The sequence below is a fragment of the Leishmania major genome, chromosome 32 (assembly GCF_000002725.2).
Source record: "Leishmania major strain Friedlin complete genome, chromosome 32".
Taxonomy (NCBI): domain Eukaryota; phylum Euglenozoa; class Kinetoplastea; order Trypanosomatida; family Trypanosomatidae; genus Leishmania; species Leishmania major.
The window spans coordinates 789,585-809,304 of NC_007273.2; the positions used below are offsets into that span (position 1 = coordinate 789,585).

Genomic DNA, 19,720 nt, shown 5'->3' on the forward strand with positions numbered 1-19,720 from the left:
ACCCAGAATGCAACATACGCGGAGCGACAAGCCCAGACACTCAAGGCGTGTGATCACGCAAAAAAAAAAAAACAGCAAGGCGCCAACGCACACAGGAATGAGGAAGAACAAGAGAAGGACACGCATGGATGTCGCTCTCGTCAAGGTGATTGGGGCATTCGTTGCTCCTCTTTCTTTTTTCGCCGTTTTTGCTGGTTGAGGGGAGAGGGAGGCGGGTACTTCATGTCTCCATCAAGGCGGCCACAATGGGCGTGCACATTCACAGCACCAAACCCCTCCCTGGCCCTCCTCCCGCAACGAAAATGCACACACACACACACACTTACACACACACACATATATGTATAGATGTAGCTCAAGCTGAAAGGCGCAACGATGTACCCACAGAGAAAACAACCGGGAGAAAGGAGAGAGACGTTTTTGTGGTGCGAAGTGCCTGGCGCACCGTCTCGTAGAAGCCCATCCGAGTGCCGAACAAAGTCGCCCAAGTAACAAAATCCGACGAGCACACACAGAGAACAAACGTGCGCACGGTGCGTGGGAAGCCCCGTCTGACTCCTCCTTTGGTAGTTCACTTCCGCTCTGCTTTCGTTGCTTCGCTCCGCGCCCCCTCTCTGCTCGGGAAACTGGACGACGAGAAACACAATGATGTGCCTCAGCATTATTCGCATCTGCAGGGAAGAACACTTAAAAGGAATCGCGCACCTCTTTGACCTTTCGCACTCGACAGTCTTATCTGCATCTCCCCCTCTCCTCCTCTTTTTCGATGTCTTTTGGAGTTTCCTGCCGTCACCCTTCGCCCTTCCTAGAATTTGTTCTTTCACCTAACCTCCTCGCCCCCAACCCCCACCACCCCCCTACCTCCGAAATCTCCGCTGTAGCCCATCGCGTATGCTTCAGAGGGCCAATCTAACGAAATGGGGGGGGGCAACAAGTCCGTGCTTAACTCTAACGTGCACTGAGGCTGTTTGCCATTGCGTCCATGGCCCGTTCACACCATGCGCTTCGTCACAAACATCTGACGCAGATAGAGGACGCTTCCGACACCCATGCCGATAATGAATAAGCTCTCCAGGATGCAGAAGACCACAACACGCGTGTTGGCGACCTCCGTTGTGGCGCGGTGGTTCTGCTCACGGGTGCGCAGGGCCTGCTGCAGCTCCTCGATCTCCCGCAATCCCTGCTGCAGACGCATGATGGAGCGGTGAAGTGAGTCCGACTCCGCCCCCTTTGGCCGCATCACATCGGCAGCATTTCCATTTCCCACTATTACAGAGAAGGACACCACCTTCGAGGTCAACGTGCTCATGCGGTTGCTAAAGCAGAAGGCGTACGAGCCGGGTATGCGGGACTTGAAGAGGACACGGTTCTCCGTGTCGCGTTCAGCATTCCAGATGACAGACTTGTCCGGCGCCAAAATCTTACAGTCAATGTCCATGGAACCGCCCATGGTCACCATGTAGTGCAGGAACATCTTCACCCCAACACCAGGAGCTTCCTCGTAGAAGCAGACCTCCTGGCCAGCGGTAACCTGCACAGCAAGGCCACCATCATCGGCACGCGCTGACTGCACCGCAGCACAGCCACAGAACAAAATCACAAGAGTGAGGAGCGCGCCGACGGCGGCGAGTGGCCTTTGCGAAAGCTGGGGTGACATGGAGACGAATTCTACACAACGCGCGACGATACTACAGAAAACAAAAACGAAAATGAGCAAGCTACAGCAGCCAACGAGCTAAGAAGAAACGTGGTTTCTGCGGCGTGCACCTACACGTCCCAAAGGTGCCCGCACCGGTGTGTTTGTATGCGTATGTGTACACCTGTGCTCCCACGTGTGTGTGTGGGGGGGGAGAGAGAGGGGGGAGGGGGAGGGGGCAAAAAAAGGCGCGAACACGATGGGGCTTTCCGTTTTGCTTGCTTGTTGTTGTTGTATTCTTTCAGGTAAGGTTGAGTGGCGGCGAGCACAGACACACGGATACAGGTGTGCACCCATACCAAAAGACATAGGGGAAGGCCCCGTCGCCACAAGAAGACGGGCACATGTTTAGTGTGCCAAGGAGAAGGGAGGTACGGGTGGGGAGAGGCAAGTGGATGCTTTTTCTTCAATGATGTTCAACGTGCCCATTTTGCTGTACTAAATGAGCCACTCTCCAGTCTACCCCTGGGCCGTCACAGGCACCGCATCGCCTGGTGCGAAGCAGCGTGAGACGCACGTGCTACAGCAATGTGCCCACTCAGCCATCGGTGCATGGCCTCTGCCGCAACCCCTACCCACCACGGCCGCCTCGCAGGCCGCTCCCCCATCATGCCGGTCGCCACACGGTGTGCGCCCACCATCGGGGGTGGTACTCGGGCTGCCCACACCAGTGGGCAGTTAGGGCCGGGTGTGGGATGCGTTCGAGTTGCGCGCATACTTTGCCTATTACATGGATTAGTGCACGCGTGTGCACCGTCGCAGAGCGCTCTGACGCAGCGCCGTGCAGAGCCTGGCCGCCCACATCAGTCGCGATGCATCGCTCCGGCCTGCGCCTACGTCGTAGGCACTCAACCCTGCCACCACCAGAGGTGGCTGTGCATCGGAAGGGGATAGGGAGCCTGCCTGGCTTCACCACACGGAGTGTGGGTAGTGAAACCGGAGATACCACGCATAGAGACTCGCCTCCCCACCCCACCATGCAATAAGAGACAGGAGCGCGTGCATAGAAGGCAGACAAAGATAGAACGGCCATAGAGAGGAGAGCGGGAAGAGAAAACTGGCCTTGAACACCTCCCCGAAAAGGCGTCACGCTGCACCATGCGAATACCACAAACGAACAAAGAGAAAAGGCACACAAACATCTGCGTCCAACGGGTGTGCGAACCCGCATACACGCTCCCGCCCATCTCTACAGCAGAGTTTTTCATGCACACGTACGCACAAAACATTCATCGGCTGCTCGTAACCGCATTCGACCCCCTCCCTCCCTGCGAGAAGGGCGGCTCATTGTTCCCTTGGGATTGAGCGGTGATGGCCACATCTTCCCGACACGCGCACGTGCAGAGGGATGCAGCAAAATCATCGCCTCTCCCAAAGTTCGACCACCTATGCGGCAGCAACAAAACGAAAGAGCTAGGCAAGCGGCACAACCGCGTGTATGTATGTATGCATGCATGCATGCATGTGTGTGCGTGTGTTTCTTGGAAAGATCGCTGATGTCTGCAGCAGCATCTACGCAGCAGAAGCGAGAAAAAGGAGGCAAACAAACAAAGAAACGGGAAGACGGCAAACGACCAAATCCCAAAGGGGGAAAGGAAGAGGGGAGAAGCAGACACACGCTCCCAGGCATCGACAGCCACAACAACATGAGCTAGAACAGCGGTAGCAAAGAAGGGTGTCGGCCCAAAGCATGGAATCGCACACGCGGCACAGAAGCAAAGGAAAACAGAGATGGTCCCGCGCAGGCATACAGAGAGACAGAACAAGGCACATCATCGCCATCTTGGCTCACGCGCGCTTGTTTCGACCTCCCCATATCGTCCCTTCATCGTGGAGCCCTCGACAGCACACAATGTACAGGTCACACCTACAGGAACAGGCAGTGCAAACGATAAGGAGACGAAAAGGCGACGGGGAGCCGATGAGAGAGCAGCCCACGAGTCCGCAGACAAGACGCCGACCACAGCAACCGACTGCAGTCACGAAAGCGCCCGCCCAAAGACTCGCTCGCTCAGGCAGCGATGCGAACCCACAAAGGGGGATTACCATCGTGCCATGGCCCACGTGCCTTGCGCCACGGCCACACACCTTTTCGTCAGAGAAGCTGAAGAAAACCACGAAGGCAAGAACAAACGAAAAGAGACAAGATACAGAACAGTAGCACACACACACACACCTCCTTGTCGTCCTCCCAGAAATCAATGAACGCGCAGATGGCACGCCGAGCAATACATGCGCAAGAGCTCGCACACGCTCGAAGCAACCGAGAAATCACGCCTCAACAGTGAAAGCACGGAGCGCACGAGGAAGAGGGGGTGAAGTTGGGAGCTAGGCGGCATCCAAACTCTGAAAAAAAGATGAAGAAAGGAGAGCAGCAGAGCAAGCGCATCGCGAAACAACGAAACAAAACACGGCAAACAACTCCCTACACACCGATCCGCGACTACTCCTACAGCAACACACATCACTCGCTCGCGCACACGCGATTGAGCAAACGCCATCGTTTCAAAGGATAAAGGAAACAAAAAGGAGACGGTCAATAACGACATATTCGCGCAAATAAAGTGAAGCTAAGGTTAGGGAGACGCGCATCCGGCACGCCCTCTCAGGCGCTAGCCTGAGAGGTTTGCGAGCACGAAGGGAGTAAGACACACCTTGCCTCAATGTCACCACGCTTCCGGATCGGTGCTGCCACCTCCTCCGAATCGCCGCGTTTTCGCATCCGCATGCTTCTTTGCATTCTCCTCATTTAGCACGTGCACCCGCTGCTTCTGTTGTTGTTGTTGGCATGCGCATTCTGCAAACGCGAGTTGTTCGCCTGCGTCCCTGGACGTCCAGAGACGACAGACGCATCGATCATACCGAGCTGCACGTTGTCGTAGATGAGCGCTGCCGTCTGCAGGAAAGCATCGTCGACGTTCTGCGATGTCTTGGCGCTCGTTTCCATAAACATCAGCCCGTTGCAGCGCGCAAACGCCTCTCCTTCCTCGCGGCTCACCTGGCGCTTGCTCTCGAGGTCGCACTTGTTACCAATCAGCATAATCACAAGTGCCGTGTTCGCGTTTGCCTTGGCATCCTCCAGCCAACTCTGCAGGTGCGTGAAGGTATCTCGTCGGGTGACGTCGTAGACGAGCAGAGCCCCGCTAGCGCCGCGGTAGTAGCTACGGGTGATGCTACGGAAGCTCTCCTGCCCAGCCGTATCCCAAATCTGCAGCTTGACACTCTTGCCTTGGATGGAGATGAGCCGCGCCCCAAACTCTACGCCGATGGTCAAGTCGTGTAACGGCTCGAAGCGCTTGTCGGTGAACTGGAGCAGCAGACAGCTCTTGCCGACGCCGCTGTCGCCGATAATGATGTATTTGAACACGTAGTTGCTCTGCGACATTGTTTTTCGGCGAAGTGCCGATGTGGGGAAAAAGAAGATACGTGGACGAGCTCGCGAGCACGCGCACACCGACACACGCGGGATGAGCAGCTGGGGCAGTGGCAGGAGGGAGTTCCCAGCTCAAACAGATAATACGGTGGCTTGCACACACCGCCGCTGAGAATGGCAAGCGAAGAGAAAAATGTAAAGTGAAAACAGAAAGGAGCAGCAGTGGCGCACACACTTTCTATCTCTATCTGTGCTCCGAGAGTACCACGTCACTGCAGTGGCGCGATGGGAGCGCGTATACGGGAGAGTAGATGATGCGTGGGTGGCAACAGCAAAGGAATCGACGAACAGAGAGACAGAAAGAAAGACACAGACGGCAGCAACGAATCGGTGGGGATACGTCAAATCGCGAAACGGGCAAAGAATCTTCTGGATGATGGCTTCACGTGTTTTGACGCAGCAGCACAAGCAGAGGTAGTAGAGCTAGGCCTTTTTATCGGTTGGCTGTTCTTCTTCTTCAAGGGCAAAACGAATAGGGGGAATAAAGGGATACCAAACCCATGGAGACGCATGTGCTCATTCACATGGTATGTGTATGTATGGGTGTGCGGGTGGGGGAGGGAGGTGGATGGATGATCAGAGGCGGAAGTATAATCAGAAGAGAGCAACGAAACAGAAGGTGGAATTAATGAGCCTGGTAGAATGGCAGCCTGCAGCACATCGCGGCCAGCGGTTTGCTTAGGTATGGAAAGAGTAGAGAAGGTCCTATAGCAAAAAGACAGACACGAGCACACACGACGGAGTCGCATTCGATCTGCTGCTCCCGATGTAGTGCCCCTGACAGACCTGTGCACTGGTGCAGTGCTACGTCAGATCGCCTCACACCGCGGTACTGTTCGGCTTTGTCGGTTTCTCTGCAGGTCCTCATGCTCAGACCCGCCTATAGACACGCACATGCACGCCACAACGTTGAATGCAATAGTTCCACAAGCAGTCCAGAAAGCGAGAGCAAGAGACACACCGCACACGGGGTTTCAAAGCAGGAAGACGCGTGGCAAGATGCGGGCACCAACAGAGGAAGAAACGACTGCACATGATGAGTACGGTGACACATGGAAGAATGACGAACAAAACAATATATAGATATATACATGAAGCGAGAAACTCTCACAAAAGTGGCATACACATCCTCAGCAGTGGCCCTTCTGCGCCGGTATGCGTGCGTGTTTCACTGCCTATTCAGCTGCGGTGGTGCCTCGCGTTCCGCCATTCATGAGATGTAAAGCGGTTTACTCGCACGGCCCCACCATCACACCCGCCGAGACGAGGGATTCAAGCAAACAGCACACGAAAGGGAGGGGGTGCAAGGCAGACGAAAAGCCAAGAAAAAGAGCCCGTGAGGAGAGCGGAACAGCAGCAGCTAGCCAGAGAGAGAGAGAGAGAGGTGGGGTAGCAACGCAACAGTTGCGAGAGCGAACGCCAGAGCGTCAGAAAGGGGCAGGCGGGGGCGGGGAGGTCCCTCGCATACACCTTCCTCTATCCGTCGCGGACACCCCTCTATTCACCTGCCCCCTTGCTCGCGTCAATACGCTCACTCATATCATCCTCTCCGCAAAATGCGTTCGCCAGTCCCCCGCCCTTGGGTTACTTTTGAAAGATCGACTGCCGGCTTGATTCGGGACGTGTTGTGCACGTCGCCAGATACCTGCTGAGTCGCTGGATGCTATACCGCATGGCAGCGCATTTCGCCTCATCCTGTGTTACATCAATGCAGAGTGACTGCACCAGCGATGGGTTGGCCGTTACATCGCCGCTGCCGCCGCCGGTATCGCGCTTCCCTTCCGTGCTTTTAGCGTGATCGTGAACGGAGGCACAGTTTTTAGAAGGTATGCTGCGCAGTAAGCTCTGCAGCAGCTGAACGGTGCGTGCATCTGCCAGATCTTCCAGCGACTCCCCCAAGGCAGCTGTCGAGCCGGCCACCGACGCTGCCAGGGAATCTGCGACACGACTGGCACGGCGCCTTGACTCTGCAGCAGTGCTGTTGCGGCTGGCGTCAGTGTGTGACCCCAGCCGCGGCAGCAAGACTCGACCAGTCGCACCATCTGCGGCGGCGGTGGCATCCGTGATCGTGTACAAGGATGGGCAGCGGTGAACCGAGTCGAAAGAGATGAAGCTGGCCGGCTGTGAGGTCGGCGCCCGCGCTGCCTCCTTAGCCAGATTGTGACATCCGCTCCCCAGGTCTTCCGACACCGAGGCGCCGACACGCGAGAAAGAACGCCGCTGCTCTGCTGAACGGCCTTGAAGCTGTCGCTGCTGAGGCTGATGCTGCATTATCACCTGCTCTGCACGCTGGCACAGGCACTTTTTGCGGACGTACGGGTTGCACCACGAGCGAGCAACGCGCTGCTCAATGAGTCGCAGCGACAAGGGCGTCGGTGGCTGATGAGCGCGCGCAGAGATGGAAACCAGCGACAGAGATGGCGTGCGCAGCGACGAGGTGGTCAGCGGCCGTGACGCAGCATCACTTCTGACTCTGAAACTCCGCTTGCCTCCACGGTGAGAATTCCGCAATGTGGACAAAGGCCGCAGCGTGATGGCTTTCGTCGCCTCCAAGGAGGAGGCCTCCTCTGTCGTAGCAGCGATGAGGCGACTCTCGACACACGCGGGAGGCGCCGTGGTGTGCGGAAATGAAATACCGAGACTGCCATTGGGCACCATCGTTCCACCCGCATCCACATTAGGTCCCGCGTGCATCAGCATCGGCTCCGACACTTTTGCGTTAGGGGTGGAGAAGCACCCTAGCGCCGCTCCACTACCGATCCCCTCCAGTGAGCACGACACCCGAGAGGCGCCATCACCGTAGACGGAGTCTCTGCGGTGAAGTAAGTGCGCCTCCCAGAGGTAGCAGCGCCGGCTAACCTCACGAAGACGATGCAGCACCGACACCTTCGCCTCCTCCACTGTCTTCACCTTCTGCTCATGCGCAGTTAGCGACTCTCTCAAGAGAAGCGCCTGCTCGCGCAGGCTGTTCACCTCGTACGCGCCGCCATCAAGTAAAGCCGCTTCGCCCGACTGGAAGTGACGGAGATGCCGCTGCGCCGTGTCAAGGCAGCGTTCAGCCTGCGCAACCCATTTCTGCAGAGATTCCAGGTGGGGGAGCAGCACCACTGGATCTGCGCGTGAGCGGAAGGTTGTCGCGACACACACTTCGTCCGCGATATGTGCGATGCAGGCAAGGCTGTTGCTGAGGTACTCTAGTGTGACGGCAAACGCGCTCGTGCTGAACATTTGCAAGGGTGCAGGGGGACGGTACGCCGCGTCCTGCTCAAGCCACGTCGACCCTGGCAATTCGGTCGCTGCGGCGCCCCTCCTGACGCTTCGGCCAACCGTCGAGTACTGGGCCACAGAAAGGGCACGGTGAGCGTCGAGCATCTCCTTCAAGGTCGACCGCAGCTCTTGAATCATTTCGACCTTCCTCTTCTCCGTTGAAGAGGCGGGGTGCCGGTCGGCATTGTCATCGGTCGCTAGACCGCCAAAGTCCGCAGCCGCGAGCGCTTTAGAGGGCCCGTCTGCCTCCTCGACGGAGGTCGAGTAGCTCCTTTGGGCCAAGCGCCGCTCCACGTCGGCGGTGGCCTCCTCGCTGAGCTCCAGGATCGCCTGCTGTATTCCGCGCATCTTGGTCAGAGTGTCGCTCTTCTCCTGCACCTGCTGCTTTAGGTGCTGCTTGATGTCCAAGGCACCCTCTAAAGCGAGCCCGATATCGACATCTGGGAACGGTGTAGGGTTGTTCTTGTCGGGTGATGCCGCGGCAGCTTCGACTGGCGACGCTGGATTGGAGGGAGAGCCAGGTGTAGCTGGCGTATCGCCAGCAGTGCCCACCCTTGCCTTCGACGCCATCTTCTCGCCTGCCGCTTTAGCGCCCTCAAAGCCCGCTACGCTTCTCGGATTCGCCTGGGCCTGCTGGAGCAGTTGCGGCTGCCGCTCCAACAGCTTCTGCCGGCCACGGTACGCCTGCGACAGCAGCCGCTGCTCCTCCTCCATCTGTACAACATCCTGCACCTGACGGCGCATGCGCGCAGAGAGGGCGGCCGCCTTCTGCACGATCTTTCGTCTGCTCGTATACCCGGCAAGCAGCGCAGCACCCGTGTACGCCGGAGGCGCCGGGGAGGCGGTCGAGGGCGACGGCATCAATAACTTGTCAGGCGCTACCGTGGGGCCGGCACAGCTGACCCTGGTACCGCCGGCCGCCATTGCATGTGGCGGGATCGTCTTCTTAGTCGCAGTGCTACCATGTGTCTTTACTGGCTGTAATGGCCATCTTTGTGCATGTGGAGATACTGCAGAGCCAGGAGCTACAGAAAATGGACGCGGCATTTGAAGCAAGCCATCGCCGTGCCGGGGCTGCGTCGACCGCTGAACGGGGGCGTGCTCAGCGGCGAACGGAGCCTTTCGCATGCCTCCTCGCCAAGTTCAGCGGCAGCCTAATAGGTACTGGAAGAGCTCCTCACGAACTGCTTCCCGCCAACACCTGTAGAAACGTGTATGCCTTCGTATGCGTACGTTCGGGCCCGATAACGCGCGATAGCACAACGACCGCAGACACACGGAGAAGCAACGATTGAGTGCGGAGTGGTTGCCGAGGAGAGACCAGCTAGAGAAACAAAAGAAGAGCAGAGACACTCTGGAAGGCAACAACGAGCACCAAGTCGTGCAGCGACTCGTGCGCCACGCCCATACACTCACGCGAGCAACGGTGAAAGAACACCGTTCGACCGAAGCGGTGGCCAAGAAGCCAACAGCAAGCAGCGTAGCACCGCCTAACCAGGTCCAGGCAATGAGGTGCCGTAAGCGCACGCCACTTGCCCGCGGCTGCTTGTTTTCCTTTGACATAGGCTTGTTTGATCTCGTGCACGAGCCACTCGTGCTCTGCTGAAAACCTGCGCACTGCAGCGCGCCAACGCACAGTAGCTGCCACGAATAATCACACTAGCAATCAGCAAAAGACGCAGACGAGAAAGTGAGCATCATCGTCATTGAAGTATCGAGCTCGTACTTGGTGTGCCAATGCACCAAGAGCACTCACACGCACTCAAGCTGTACGCCACTTTCCCGCCTCCAACGTGCTCCCCTTCTCTGCCATAAAGCATGAGCTATGCGCCACCCTACCCCTGGCCCGTCACAGGCACCGCATCGCCTGGTGCGAAGCAGCGTGAGACGCACGTGCTACAGCAATGTGCCCACTCAGCCATCGGAGCATGGCCTCTGCCGCAACCCCTACCCACCACGGCCGCCTCGCAGGCCGCTCCCCCATCATGCCGGTCGCCACACGGTGTGCGCCCACCATCGGGGGTGGTACTCGGGCTGCCCACACCAGTGGGCAGTTAGGGCCGGGTGTGGGATGCGTTCGAGTTGCGCGCATACTTTGCCTATTACATGGATTAGTGCACGCGTGTGCACCGTCGCAGAGCGCTCTGACGCAGCGCCGTGCAGAGCCTGGCCGCCCACATCAGTCGCGATGCATCGCTCCGGCCTGCGCCTACGTCGTAGGCACTCAACCCTGCCACCACCAGAGGTGGCTGTGCATCGGAAGGGGATAGGGAGCCTGCCTGGCTTCACCACACGGAGTGTGGGTAGTGAAACCGGAGATACCACGCACTGGAACGTGACCGTCGTCATGAGAAGCACACGCGGTCGTGAAAAGGCGAACACTCAACAGGAGCACACAGAAAAATAGAAAGAGCCGGATGAACTGGCTTTGCTACCACGCACACGCATAGAGTCACCCCCACCCACCTCCGGTAGAGACCACGGCGCCATTCACTCAGGCGACAACACTACCACCAGCCTTATCTGTTGATCTTTGCGGCTTATTTATCTGTGGATGCGTTCTCCATCTCCTGCTGTTTGTGGTACGGATTGAAATGCTTCGGCATCGACGACACTGACGTCATCATGGGGGCGCCGCTGACCCCGCCTTGGCCGCCGAGTTGATGCTGGCGCAGCCGCTCCGCCTCACGCATCCGCTCTTCCTTTAAGTTATCGACGACGGTGCGCAGCTGGGCGGTGGAGCGACGATTCCATGCAGTGAGGAAGACGATGACCACCGAGCCCCAAAAGTAAATTTTGCCCGCAGTGAGACGCATGTTCGTGATGGGGTGGTTTCCGCGCGCCTATTCGAGCTGAGAAGCACCCACGGAGATGATTATGGGGCGGAGAAGTTCGAGCTCAGTGACTCCTTAGAAAGCCCTGCACTTGCCGTCCCGCCTCGATCGGCGGCTCCCGCAATGGCAGACTGTACATGAACGATGCGGTGAGGAAGGATGCGCATGCCGCGTTCACGTCAACAGCGTCGCAAAGCCGTAGCGGGAATGAGACCGGGGCATAGAGGGAGAGCGAGGAGGAAGCGCGAGAGACACGATACGAGCACAAAGAAAGATCGATGGACAGGAAGAAAAATAATGCATTGGTGTGCAACGTGCAGACGCCATCATGCTCGAGCTGAACGAGGTAACCACGGAGGGACACCTCTGTCCGCGCGCGCCAGCGACAACTATCACGGTGCACTCGCACGAGCAAGGCAAGCGTACACTCCGTTACAAGGAGGCCAAACAGAAAAACGTCCTTGTGTAACGCCGGAAAGCGCGGGAGTGAATCATCGTTTGCCGGTGGAACAAAGCACATGTTTAACTAATAAAAAAAAATGCAACGCCACAACGACGAGGCGGAGCATCCGATCCGCGTGCGTCTTTCCGTGTGTGTGTGTGTGCGTGCGTGTGTTGCATCTGATTCATTCACACAAGTCTAAACCTTATCGAGAAGGACATGCGCAACGGCGTCCTTACTGTGCCTCTGCTGCGCTCGCCGACAGATCGATAACTTTGTCCGCCACCTCCGCCACACGGTGATCGTGGGTCGAAATGAGAATCGTCTTGTGATGGGTGTCACGCAGCTCCTTGATAGCCTCCAGCAGCACCTCCACGGCGCTCCGGTCGAGTCCAGTGGTAGGCTCATCTAGGAGGACAAGGGAATGGTTGTCCGTCCGCGCCAACATTCGAGCCAAGACAATGCGCTGCAGCTGACCACCGCTGAACTGCGGGTGGTCGACACTCTCGATGAAGGTGCTGAATGGGTTGCTCAAGAAGTTTGCGCAGCCGCTCTTAACCGCTGCGTCCGTGACGCGCCGCTGCATCTCAGCGAAAGTCGCTGCGGCAGTGGGCAACTGAAGAGCGCCACTCGATGGCCTCGTGGGTTTTAACGCACTCGCTTCAGCCGTACTACTACCAAAGCTGGATAAGTTGGTGAGCAAGATGTTCTCTGCTACCGTGCCGATAAAGATGGCGTGCTGCTGCTCCAGCAGCAGGGCTCGACGCTGCGTGCGCACTGTGCCCGTGTGAGGCCGCACCAGACCACACAGAAGCCGCAGACAGGTGCTCTTCCCACAGCCGCTGGGACCGTAAAGGACCGTGATGCCCCCAATAAGAGCCGTCAAGCTCACCTCCGACACGCCGTTGCTGTGCTGACTGCCCATGTCGGTGCCCAGCTGCTGCTCCCACGAGGCAACGGCGTCGCCTGCGCCAGCGGCGCCACCAACCTCGCTGAAGAAAGCCGGCACCGCTGGATACGAGAAACTAACGTGGTCCAGAGCTACGTCTGCTGTGGCGGACTCCTGCACGTCGACCACGGCCAACTCCGAGGCCGCGGTGCAGCCCTCTCCCGCGGTGTCCGCGAGCGGCTCCGAGTACCAGCGCAGCATCGCTTCCAACGTCTTGAGGCGCCCGAGTGTGGCGCGCAGCTGGCTCACTGCGGACGAAAGCGATGCGAGCGTGTTTACAAGCGATTGGAAGCACGCAAAGTACAAGATTGTGTGCCGCATGCCGAGCTGACCCTTCTGCTGGTAGTAGTTCGACAGCCCAAGCGCCACGACCAGGATGAGGCGGGTGAGGCCGGAGCTGACGGCGGCGTAGCCGTGGATGCTGCGGTTGAGACCGTTGGTCAGCCGCCACAACTGCGCCGATCGGTCGGCCATGCGGTCCAGCACGAACTCGCTGCAACCGAAGACCAGCACGGTCTGACTACGCTGCAGGATGTTCGCGATGTACGCCTGCACGCTCGCCTCCTCTGCCGTTACGCGGCTGCCCTGGCGGTGCAACGAGATCCCTTGCAAAACGAAGAGACACTGAATCCCCACTACCCCGACTAGAATGGTCAGGGTGAGTTGGTAGGACAGGAAGAGCATTACGGCAAAGAAGCCCACGATGTACATCACCTGCGAGAGCACGTTCGTGAGCAGCTCGCCGGTCGTGTCGCTCAAGGCCCGTCCACTGGCGGTGATGAGCTGCGCCAGCTTCACCGCGTTCACGACTGCGACGCGCTCGGGGCGTGGAGTATGGAGGATGCGCTGCACGCTATCCTTCGTCAAGGCATTTTGCGCTCCCGATCCCGCATAGTACGCGGCAAGGTGAGCGACCAGGGAAGTGAAGTGGTAGCATAGGATCGCCACTGCCATGAGGAGGCAGCGGCAGAGAACCCCTTCGACGTACGGGGATAGCGACGCCACAGACTCCGTACCATCTCCGACGACGGCACCGCGCAGAAAAGCGAAGAGCATCGGAAGCAGCGGCTTGAAGATGCGCTCGCTGAGCGGACCAAGGCCTAGGAAGAAGAGCCGATCCGCTCCAGCTCCCGCGCCGTCTGCGGGCACCCCAAGTCCCGGCGCCGCCGTTGCTGCCTCCAGTGATGTGGCGCTAGAGCTCTCCGCAGTGTGCGAGACACCGTCTATGGTCTTTGTGATCGTCCTCATGCCGTATGATACTATCTCTTCGGCGAGGGCGGGAATCGAAATGCTCAGCAGCGTCGCACAAGCCATGAAGAGGCCTGACACGAGTATGACGCGCTGCTGGCATGTCATGTAGCTGTAGGCAAACCGCAGGAGCTGCAGCGTACCGACAGCCTCACCCTCCGGGGCCGTCCTTGGAGACGACAGCACGGCTGCCGGTGGTGAACCTGACTCTGGGTGCTTCGCAGAGGACATGGCAAAGAGTCCTTCACAGATAAAGCGGGTGTGAGTGCAGGTGCGTCATTGGATGTCAGCCTGCAGAGAGGGAGCAACAGGATCGAGAACAGGAAACGCACAAAAGCAAAGGCGGCAAGGGAGTAAGCAGGGAGAGGGCGACTGGAGCGCATGTGTCAGCCCATCAGAGGCGTCTCGGTGGCCAGGCGGGCGCCGGGCGGTGGCGCAAACGCAAGGGAAGAGATGGTCCGCCAAAGCACGGTGAATCAGAAGGTTCTTGCTTAACCACCGATAAGTGTGTGCATCAGCGATGCTGGGTAATCGGGGGGGGGAGTATGCGCGAGCACACGAAAAACGCACAGACCAGAAAGCCCCATGACAACGCACGTTGCTGCTCTTGTTTATTAGTTGCATGTCGGTGTCTTCCTTCGCCCATGAACCGCTTCGTTGTCACAGAGTCAGCCTATGCAAGACACGCACATGCAGCACGGGGCGCTTTCTTCTTGCTGAGGAGGTCGCTGCCCGGCTGCTGCATGCGTGAAGCCCTCTTCGCTTGGAAAAAGGAAACATGACCCCGACTTCTGGGGGAGAGAAGGAGACCCAGGCCGACACTTCCGGAACGAGGAGCGACAACACTGCCACACACCTATCCACATGCACACATGCACACATACATGCACGCCTATCAGGGGTATCAGAAGGTAAATAATGGTATCATGATCACGAAGTGAATCAATCGCAAATTGCTATGTCAATGTCAACGCATCATACCCTGTGCATCGTGCGTATTGTGTGCCTGTCTGTGTGCGTGTGTGTGTGTGTGTGTCTTGCGCAAGAGACGCCAGACATTCAGCTGCATTCTTTTGCAGCTTTGATCTGCCGATACGAACACAGCGAACACGTCGAACAGGGTGCGCCGCCTCTCCAACACCACGACCACAAACCTCGGGCCTTCCACCGTGGCGCAAGCCGCCTCATACGTCATCTTAGCCATCATCTACTAGTAGGCGATAAAGCAACGAGAAGAGGCCTCAGAGAACCAAGGCCGCTCCTCCCGCGTCACCATCCTGTCCTCTGCCTGCTCTCCTCTCATCTTTCATCCACGCAAAAGGGCATTCCCAAGAGCCACTAGAGGCAAAACGTCCGCTGACAACGCAAGAAACAGTGCACAGGCGTACACTACCGAGACACGTACACAGACACATCGCATGTACTCAGGATATAGGCAGGTGAGCACTTCCCTTTCTTTTGCCAACGTGCGTGAGAGAGGCGAGAGAGGGAGAGATGGAAGAAGCGGGAGAGTGAGTTGCTCCGAGGTCCTTAGCGAGTCCGCCCATTCGTCCCAGCCCATTCGACTGCTGAAGTGTGTGCGGCTGCGCCGCGGAACCCGAGGCCCTGTCGGCGCGAATAGAGGGCGTCCTCTTGTTCAAGAGCACAGATGCGCGTATACGTCGTGTTTACTTGTCCTGGCGAGGCTTCCATGTCGCCTGCCCTTCTATCTTCCTGTCCCACCGGGTGGAGACGTGAAGGGGAAGGTCGGGATGGGAGGTGAGGCGTACTATAAAGACATGCACCGAAGAAGTGACGGGCGAGAAGGCACCATAACGGCAGCGGGGCCCATGCGCAGCGAAGACGGAAACTGGAAGCAGCCCTGGCAGGTGGCATAAAGTCATGGCTTCCACTGGACAAACAAAGCTCGATCCTTCCTTACCTCCCTTCCCCGAAGCACGCCGTCGTGTCCGGGGAACAGCGTGCGATGATAAACACAGCAGAGCAAACCACAAGAGGGCAACTCCTCACGTTGGTTCCCCACCACCCGACAGAGACCAGCGCCATCCCTGGCTGGCCTACGAAAATAGAGGTGGTCGTGATGAGGAGAGAGGTGGCACAAGCTCCTTGCCCCCATACCCCGCCCAAGGCACGCCTACAAAATTGCATAGGAGGTGGTGCTCGCACCCATTCTTGCACACGTGCACAATACCAACACAGACGCACACGCGACAAACCAAAAAAAAAAAAAATCGGCAAAGCATAGGAGCAAACGAAGGAGACCAGCGCCCTGCCCCACACCAGCGCCATCTCAGGACGGCGGCGCTGAGATACAGAGATGAGTGACGCGATCACAACACAGGAAGCGCTGACAACGATCCCGTGTGCGTTCCGATCGACCCAGTGCACCTGCACGTGCACATCTCTGTGCGTGTGCATGTGCCCGCCTGTGCACGACCCGAAGCAAAGAGGTGTGGATGCGCAAGCTGTGATGCGACTCAAAACACCGGATAGACTGGGGGAAGAAATCGCAGCACTAATCAGACGCTCACTTCACTGTAACATAAAGACAAGAAGAACGAGACACAAGCCATCGCCACATTACGCAGAGAAGAGGAGAGCAAGTCGACAAGCATCAAGGAAAGCTTTTCGCCTCTAGCGCGCCTCCGTGTCTCGCACATAAAGCATGAGCTATGCGCCACCCTACCCCTGGCCCGTCACAGGCACCGCATCGCCTGGTGCGAAGCAGCGTGAGACGCACGTGCTACAGCAATGTGCCCACTCAGCCATCGGAGCATGGCCTCTGCCGCAACCCCTACCCACCACGGCCGCCTCGCAGGCCGCTCCCCCATCATGCCGGTCGCCACACGGTGTGCGCCCACCATCGGGGGTGGTACTCGGGCTGCCCACACCAGTGGGCAGTTAGGGCCGGGTGTGGGATGCGTTCGAGTTGCGCGCATACTTTGCCTATTACATGGATTAGTGCACGCGTGTGCACCGTCGCAGAGCGCTCTGACGCAGCGCCGTGCAGAGCCTGGCCGCCCACATCAGTCGCGATGCATCGCTCCGGCCTGCGCCTACGTCGTAGGCACTCAACCCTGCCACCACCAGAGGTGGCTGTGCATCGGAAGGGGATAGGGAGCCTGCCTGGCTTCACCACACGGAGTGTGGGTAGTGAAACCGGAGATACCACGCACTGGGACGTGACCGTCGTCATGATGGGTTTCAGCACAAAAAGAAGAGCTAGCGAGCGAAGGGCGGAAAAGCCCGCTCACGCAAGAAGGCCAAAACGAAACCAAAAGAAAGGAGAGGAAACAAGACGGGCTTCGCCCAGCAGGCTCGACATGCAAAGACGCACCCTTGGACACGCACTGCAAGTTTTTGGTTTCTTTGAGCGATTCGTACAGCTTCCACCTTCCCCCTCTACTTCCCCCTCGGGTGCCTTCAGTCCTTCTGTTTCATGGAGCCAAACAGATGGCGCTCTGAACGCCTCATCTGCGTTACCTCTTCGTTTTCCGTCTCTGGATCAAGCCCCACCGTTTTCACACTCACCCGCTTCTTGACTCTTGTGTGGGCGTTGAGCAATGTCGCTTCTAACCACAGCAGCTCTCACACATGCGTTGTCCTTCTCTCCTTTCCCTGCCCCGCACCCGCCCCTTTCGTCCACAGCCTTAATCCGCCTGCGTCTGGCGCTCCCGCAGGGAGGTGGAGCTGATCAACGCGCCGGTGGGCGATTCCACCAGCGGAATCGAAATTCCTACCATCGGGGCCAAGCCGCCGTTTGCAGCGCGCATCTCATTGATGATGCCGAGCGACTTCGCCGTCTCCGGCGATACCACCAGCGCCTCGACGTCGGGGATGCTCTTTGTGCCTCCACTTATCTCTGAGATGGGTTCCAGCTCCAGCTCCAGATCCGGCCGCATCTTCTGCAGGAACTGTGCCACGTTCCGCATGCGCAGCTCGATCGATTGCAGTGACTCTGCAAACTTCTTCCGTGTCAAGAGTGACGCATCCGTCACACCAACGCGCAACTTCTCCATCGCGTGCAGCGAGGCAGTCGAAAGGAGAACCTTGTGACCGGAGTGAAAATGGTCAAATGTGCCGCCGACAGCGACGTACTTGTAGTGCGGCTGAAAACCCTCCGCATCGCGCATGAAGGCCTTGTCCACCAACTTCCACTCCCGCAGTACTGCCGCCGCATCGTCGTACAGCTCGATGACATCGCTACCGCCGCGCTGCACTCCGTCAAGTTGCTGCTGCTGCTGTTTCGAGCTCGCTGAGGGCGAAGAGGAGGCTGCAGGCGCGTGAGTTTCTTCCTTGCTTGCTTTGTCGCGCGTTGCCGCCTCTGCTGTGCCGATGACGGGAATGATACTAATGGAGAGCTGCGGACATACCTCGAGAGCTGCACTGTACAGGTACACGCTGTGCTCGAGGAAGGTGCTGCGGTGCTGATTGTCGATGGCAAGATACACGTCGACGCCGCCGCTGTAGCCACACTGCAGCTCTGTGCTAGAGCAGCGGTATTTGATCGGCTCTGACGCCGCCGAGACGCTGCCCGCCGCTGCAGCAGCTTTGGTTGCGATCGGCGTCAGCAGCGAGCGAGTCATATAGGCGACTAGCGACTTTGCATTTGCTTCCTTTCCACGAGAGGTAGAAAGAAGCACCAAAGGCATCATTATTCACAGACGGCGGCAGACGAGTTCACACAGGGTCGTGGCTCGTTGCGTGCAAGGCGGTAGCAAAACCAGTACAAGCAGCCTCTTTAAAGAGACCGCTTGAAAATGTTGCGCGAAAACAAAAAAAAAGGGCGAAAAAAAAGTGCGTGCGAGTCTGACCTGATGCTGGCACTGGGCACTCCAACTTTCACCTGCTGATGCCGTGAGGCGGCAAGCACGGGCGCACAAGCGGGTAAGCCGTGCTGTGCTTAAAGCGGAATGATGGTGTGTGTTTCTGTATGCGAAAATCCGCGAGAGGTTATTGCACAGTATGGTGGGTGCTTTTCATAAACAGGGCGTATGCGTTTTGGTCGTGGGCCGGTTCACTTGCCGGTTACGTTCTCCGTCGTCGGCTATCGACGGGTAGAAGAGCGCTACAGATCTCCCGTGTGACTACGTGTGTGTTTGCATGTGTATGTGTATGTGTGTGTGTGTGTGTGTGTGTGTGTATGTGTGTGTATGTGTGTATGTGTGTTTGCACGTGTGTGTGTGTGCATGTGTGTATGTGTGTGTGTGTGTATGTGTTTCGGGCGAGGTCGGAGGTGTTGTCCGACAGGCGGAGTGCAGGCAGAAAAGGTGAACAGTCACAGAAAGAGAGAGAGAAAGATGTGGAGGAGTAGCAAGCGGAGAGTGCGCTCGGTAGAAGAACAGAGAAAGACGAGGTGGTGCTTCAAGGAGTACATCGCGGCGTCACTGGAAGCAGTGAAACATCGGCACGAGCCGACAAAATACGGACACCGACTGAGAGATGCTGGGACGGTGGATCTTATGGCTTCCACAAGCTCTGTTTTATCGGCTCGCCTCGTCACACTCGGGACCGCACCAACGCCCATGCGGCGTCTTATTATTCCAACGCGAAGCAATATATACCGGATTCAGGCCGCACCGCGACTTTGCCTAGGTCCTTCTTCTTGTTCTTCAGCGTGTCCACTCTCTGCCTTCGAATGTGAGTCAAACGCCACTCGACCCGGTCTGTCACAGGCCCATCACGCAGCACATGGCAGTGGTGGACGCGCGCGCGGGGTAACCTCCTCCAGGTGCTTCGTCAACGCCACCCCGGCACCTGGAAACCGGCAATCAAAGAAAAACGCCGTGTATCACACGCCGTGGGCACCACAAGCCCTCCGACGATGCGCCCATCAGCCGTTTTCGCCACC

The 19,720-nt window shown here is 57.9% G+C and overlaps 6 protein-coding genes across 6 annotated transcripts; all 6 read right to left on the reverse strand.

Moving 5' to 3' along the window:
- Positions 1–991: 991 nt before the first annotated feature.
- LMJF_32_2020 (putative ER--golgi transport protein p24) lies at positions 992–1,474 on the reverse strand (the record flags this gene model as incomplete). The annotated part of the gene is made up of 1 exon (XM_001685472.1): positions 992–1,474. One exon carries the CDS (start codon positions 1,472–1,474, stop codon positions 992–994), a length of 483 nt encoding a protein of 160 aa, XP_001685524.1.
- A 2,971-nt stretch (positions 1,475–4,445) lies between these two features.
- LMJF_32_2030 (putative ras-related protein rab-2a) lies at positions 4,446–5,081 on the reverse strand (the record flags this gene model as incomplete). Its single annotated transcript, XM_001685473.1, has 1 exon — positions 4,446–5,081. One exon carries the CDS (start codon positions 5,079–5,081, stop codon positions 4,446–4,448), a length of 636 nt encoding a protein of 211 aa, XP_001685525.1.
- Positions 5,082–6,713: 1,632 nt separating this feature from the next.
- LMJF_32_2040 (conserved hypothetical protein) lies at positions 6,714–9,257 on the reverse strand (the record flags this gene model as incomplete). The annotated part of the gene is made up of 1 exon (XM_001685474.1): positions 6,714–9,257. One exon carries the CDS (start codon positions 9,255–9,257, stop codon positions 6,714–6,716), a length of 2,544 nt encoding a protein of 847 aa, XP_001685526.1.
- A 1,679-nt stretch (positions 9,258–10,936) lies between these two features.
- Positions 10,937–11,212, reverse strand: LMJF_32_2050 (hypothetical protein; the record flags this gene model as incomplete). The annotated part of the gene is made up of 1 exon (XM_001685475.1): positions 10,937–11,212. The coding sequence occupies one exon, from the start codon at positions 11,210–11,212 to the stop codon at positions 10,937–10,939; it is 276 nt and encodes a 91-aa protein (XP_001685527.1).
- A 695-nt stretch (positions 11,213–11,907) lies between these two features.
- On the reverse strand, positions 11,908–14,100 carry LMJF_32_2060 (ABC transporter-like protein; the record flags this gene model as incomplete). The annotated part of the gene is made up of 1 exon (XM_001685476.1): positions 11,908–14,100. The coding sequence occupies one exon, from the start codon at positions 14,098–14,100 to the stop codon at positions 11,908–11,910; it is 2,193 nt and encodes a 730-aa protein (XP_001685528.1).
- Positions 14,101–17,519: 3,419 nt separating this feature from the next.
- LMJF_32_2070 (conserved hypothetical protein) lies at positions 17,520–18,524 on the reverse strand (the record flags this gene model as incomplete). The annotated part of the gene is made up of 1 exon (XM_001685477.1): positions 17,520–18,524. The coding sequence occupies one exon, from the start codon at positions 18,522–18,524 to the stop codon at positions 17,520–17,522; it is 1,005 nt and encodes a 334-aa protein (XP_001685529.1).
- Positions 18,525–19,720: the final 1,196 nt, after the last annotated feature.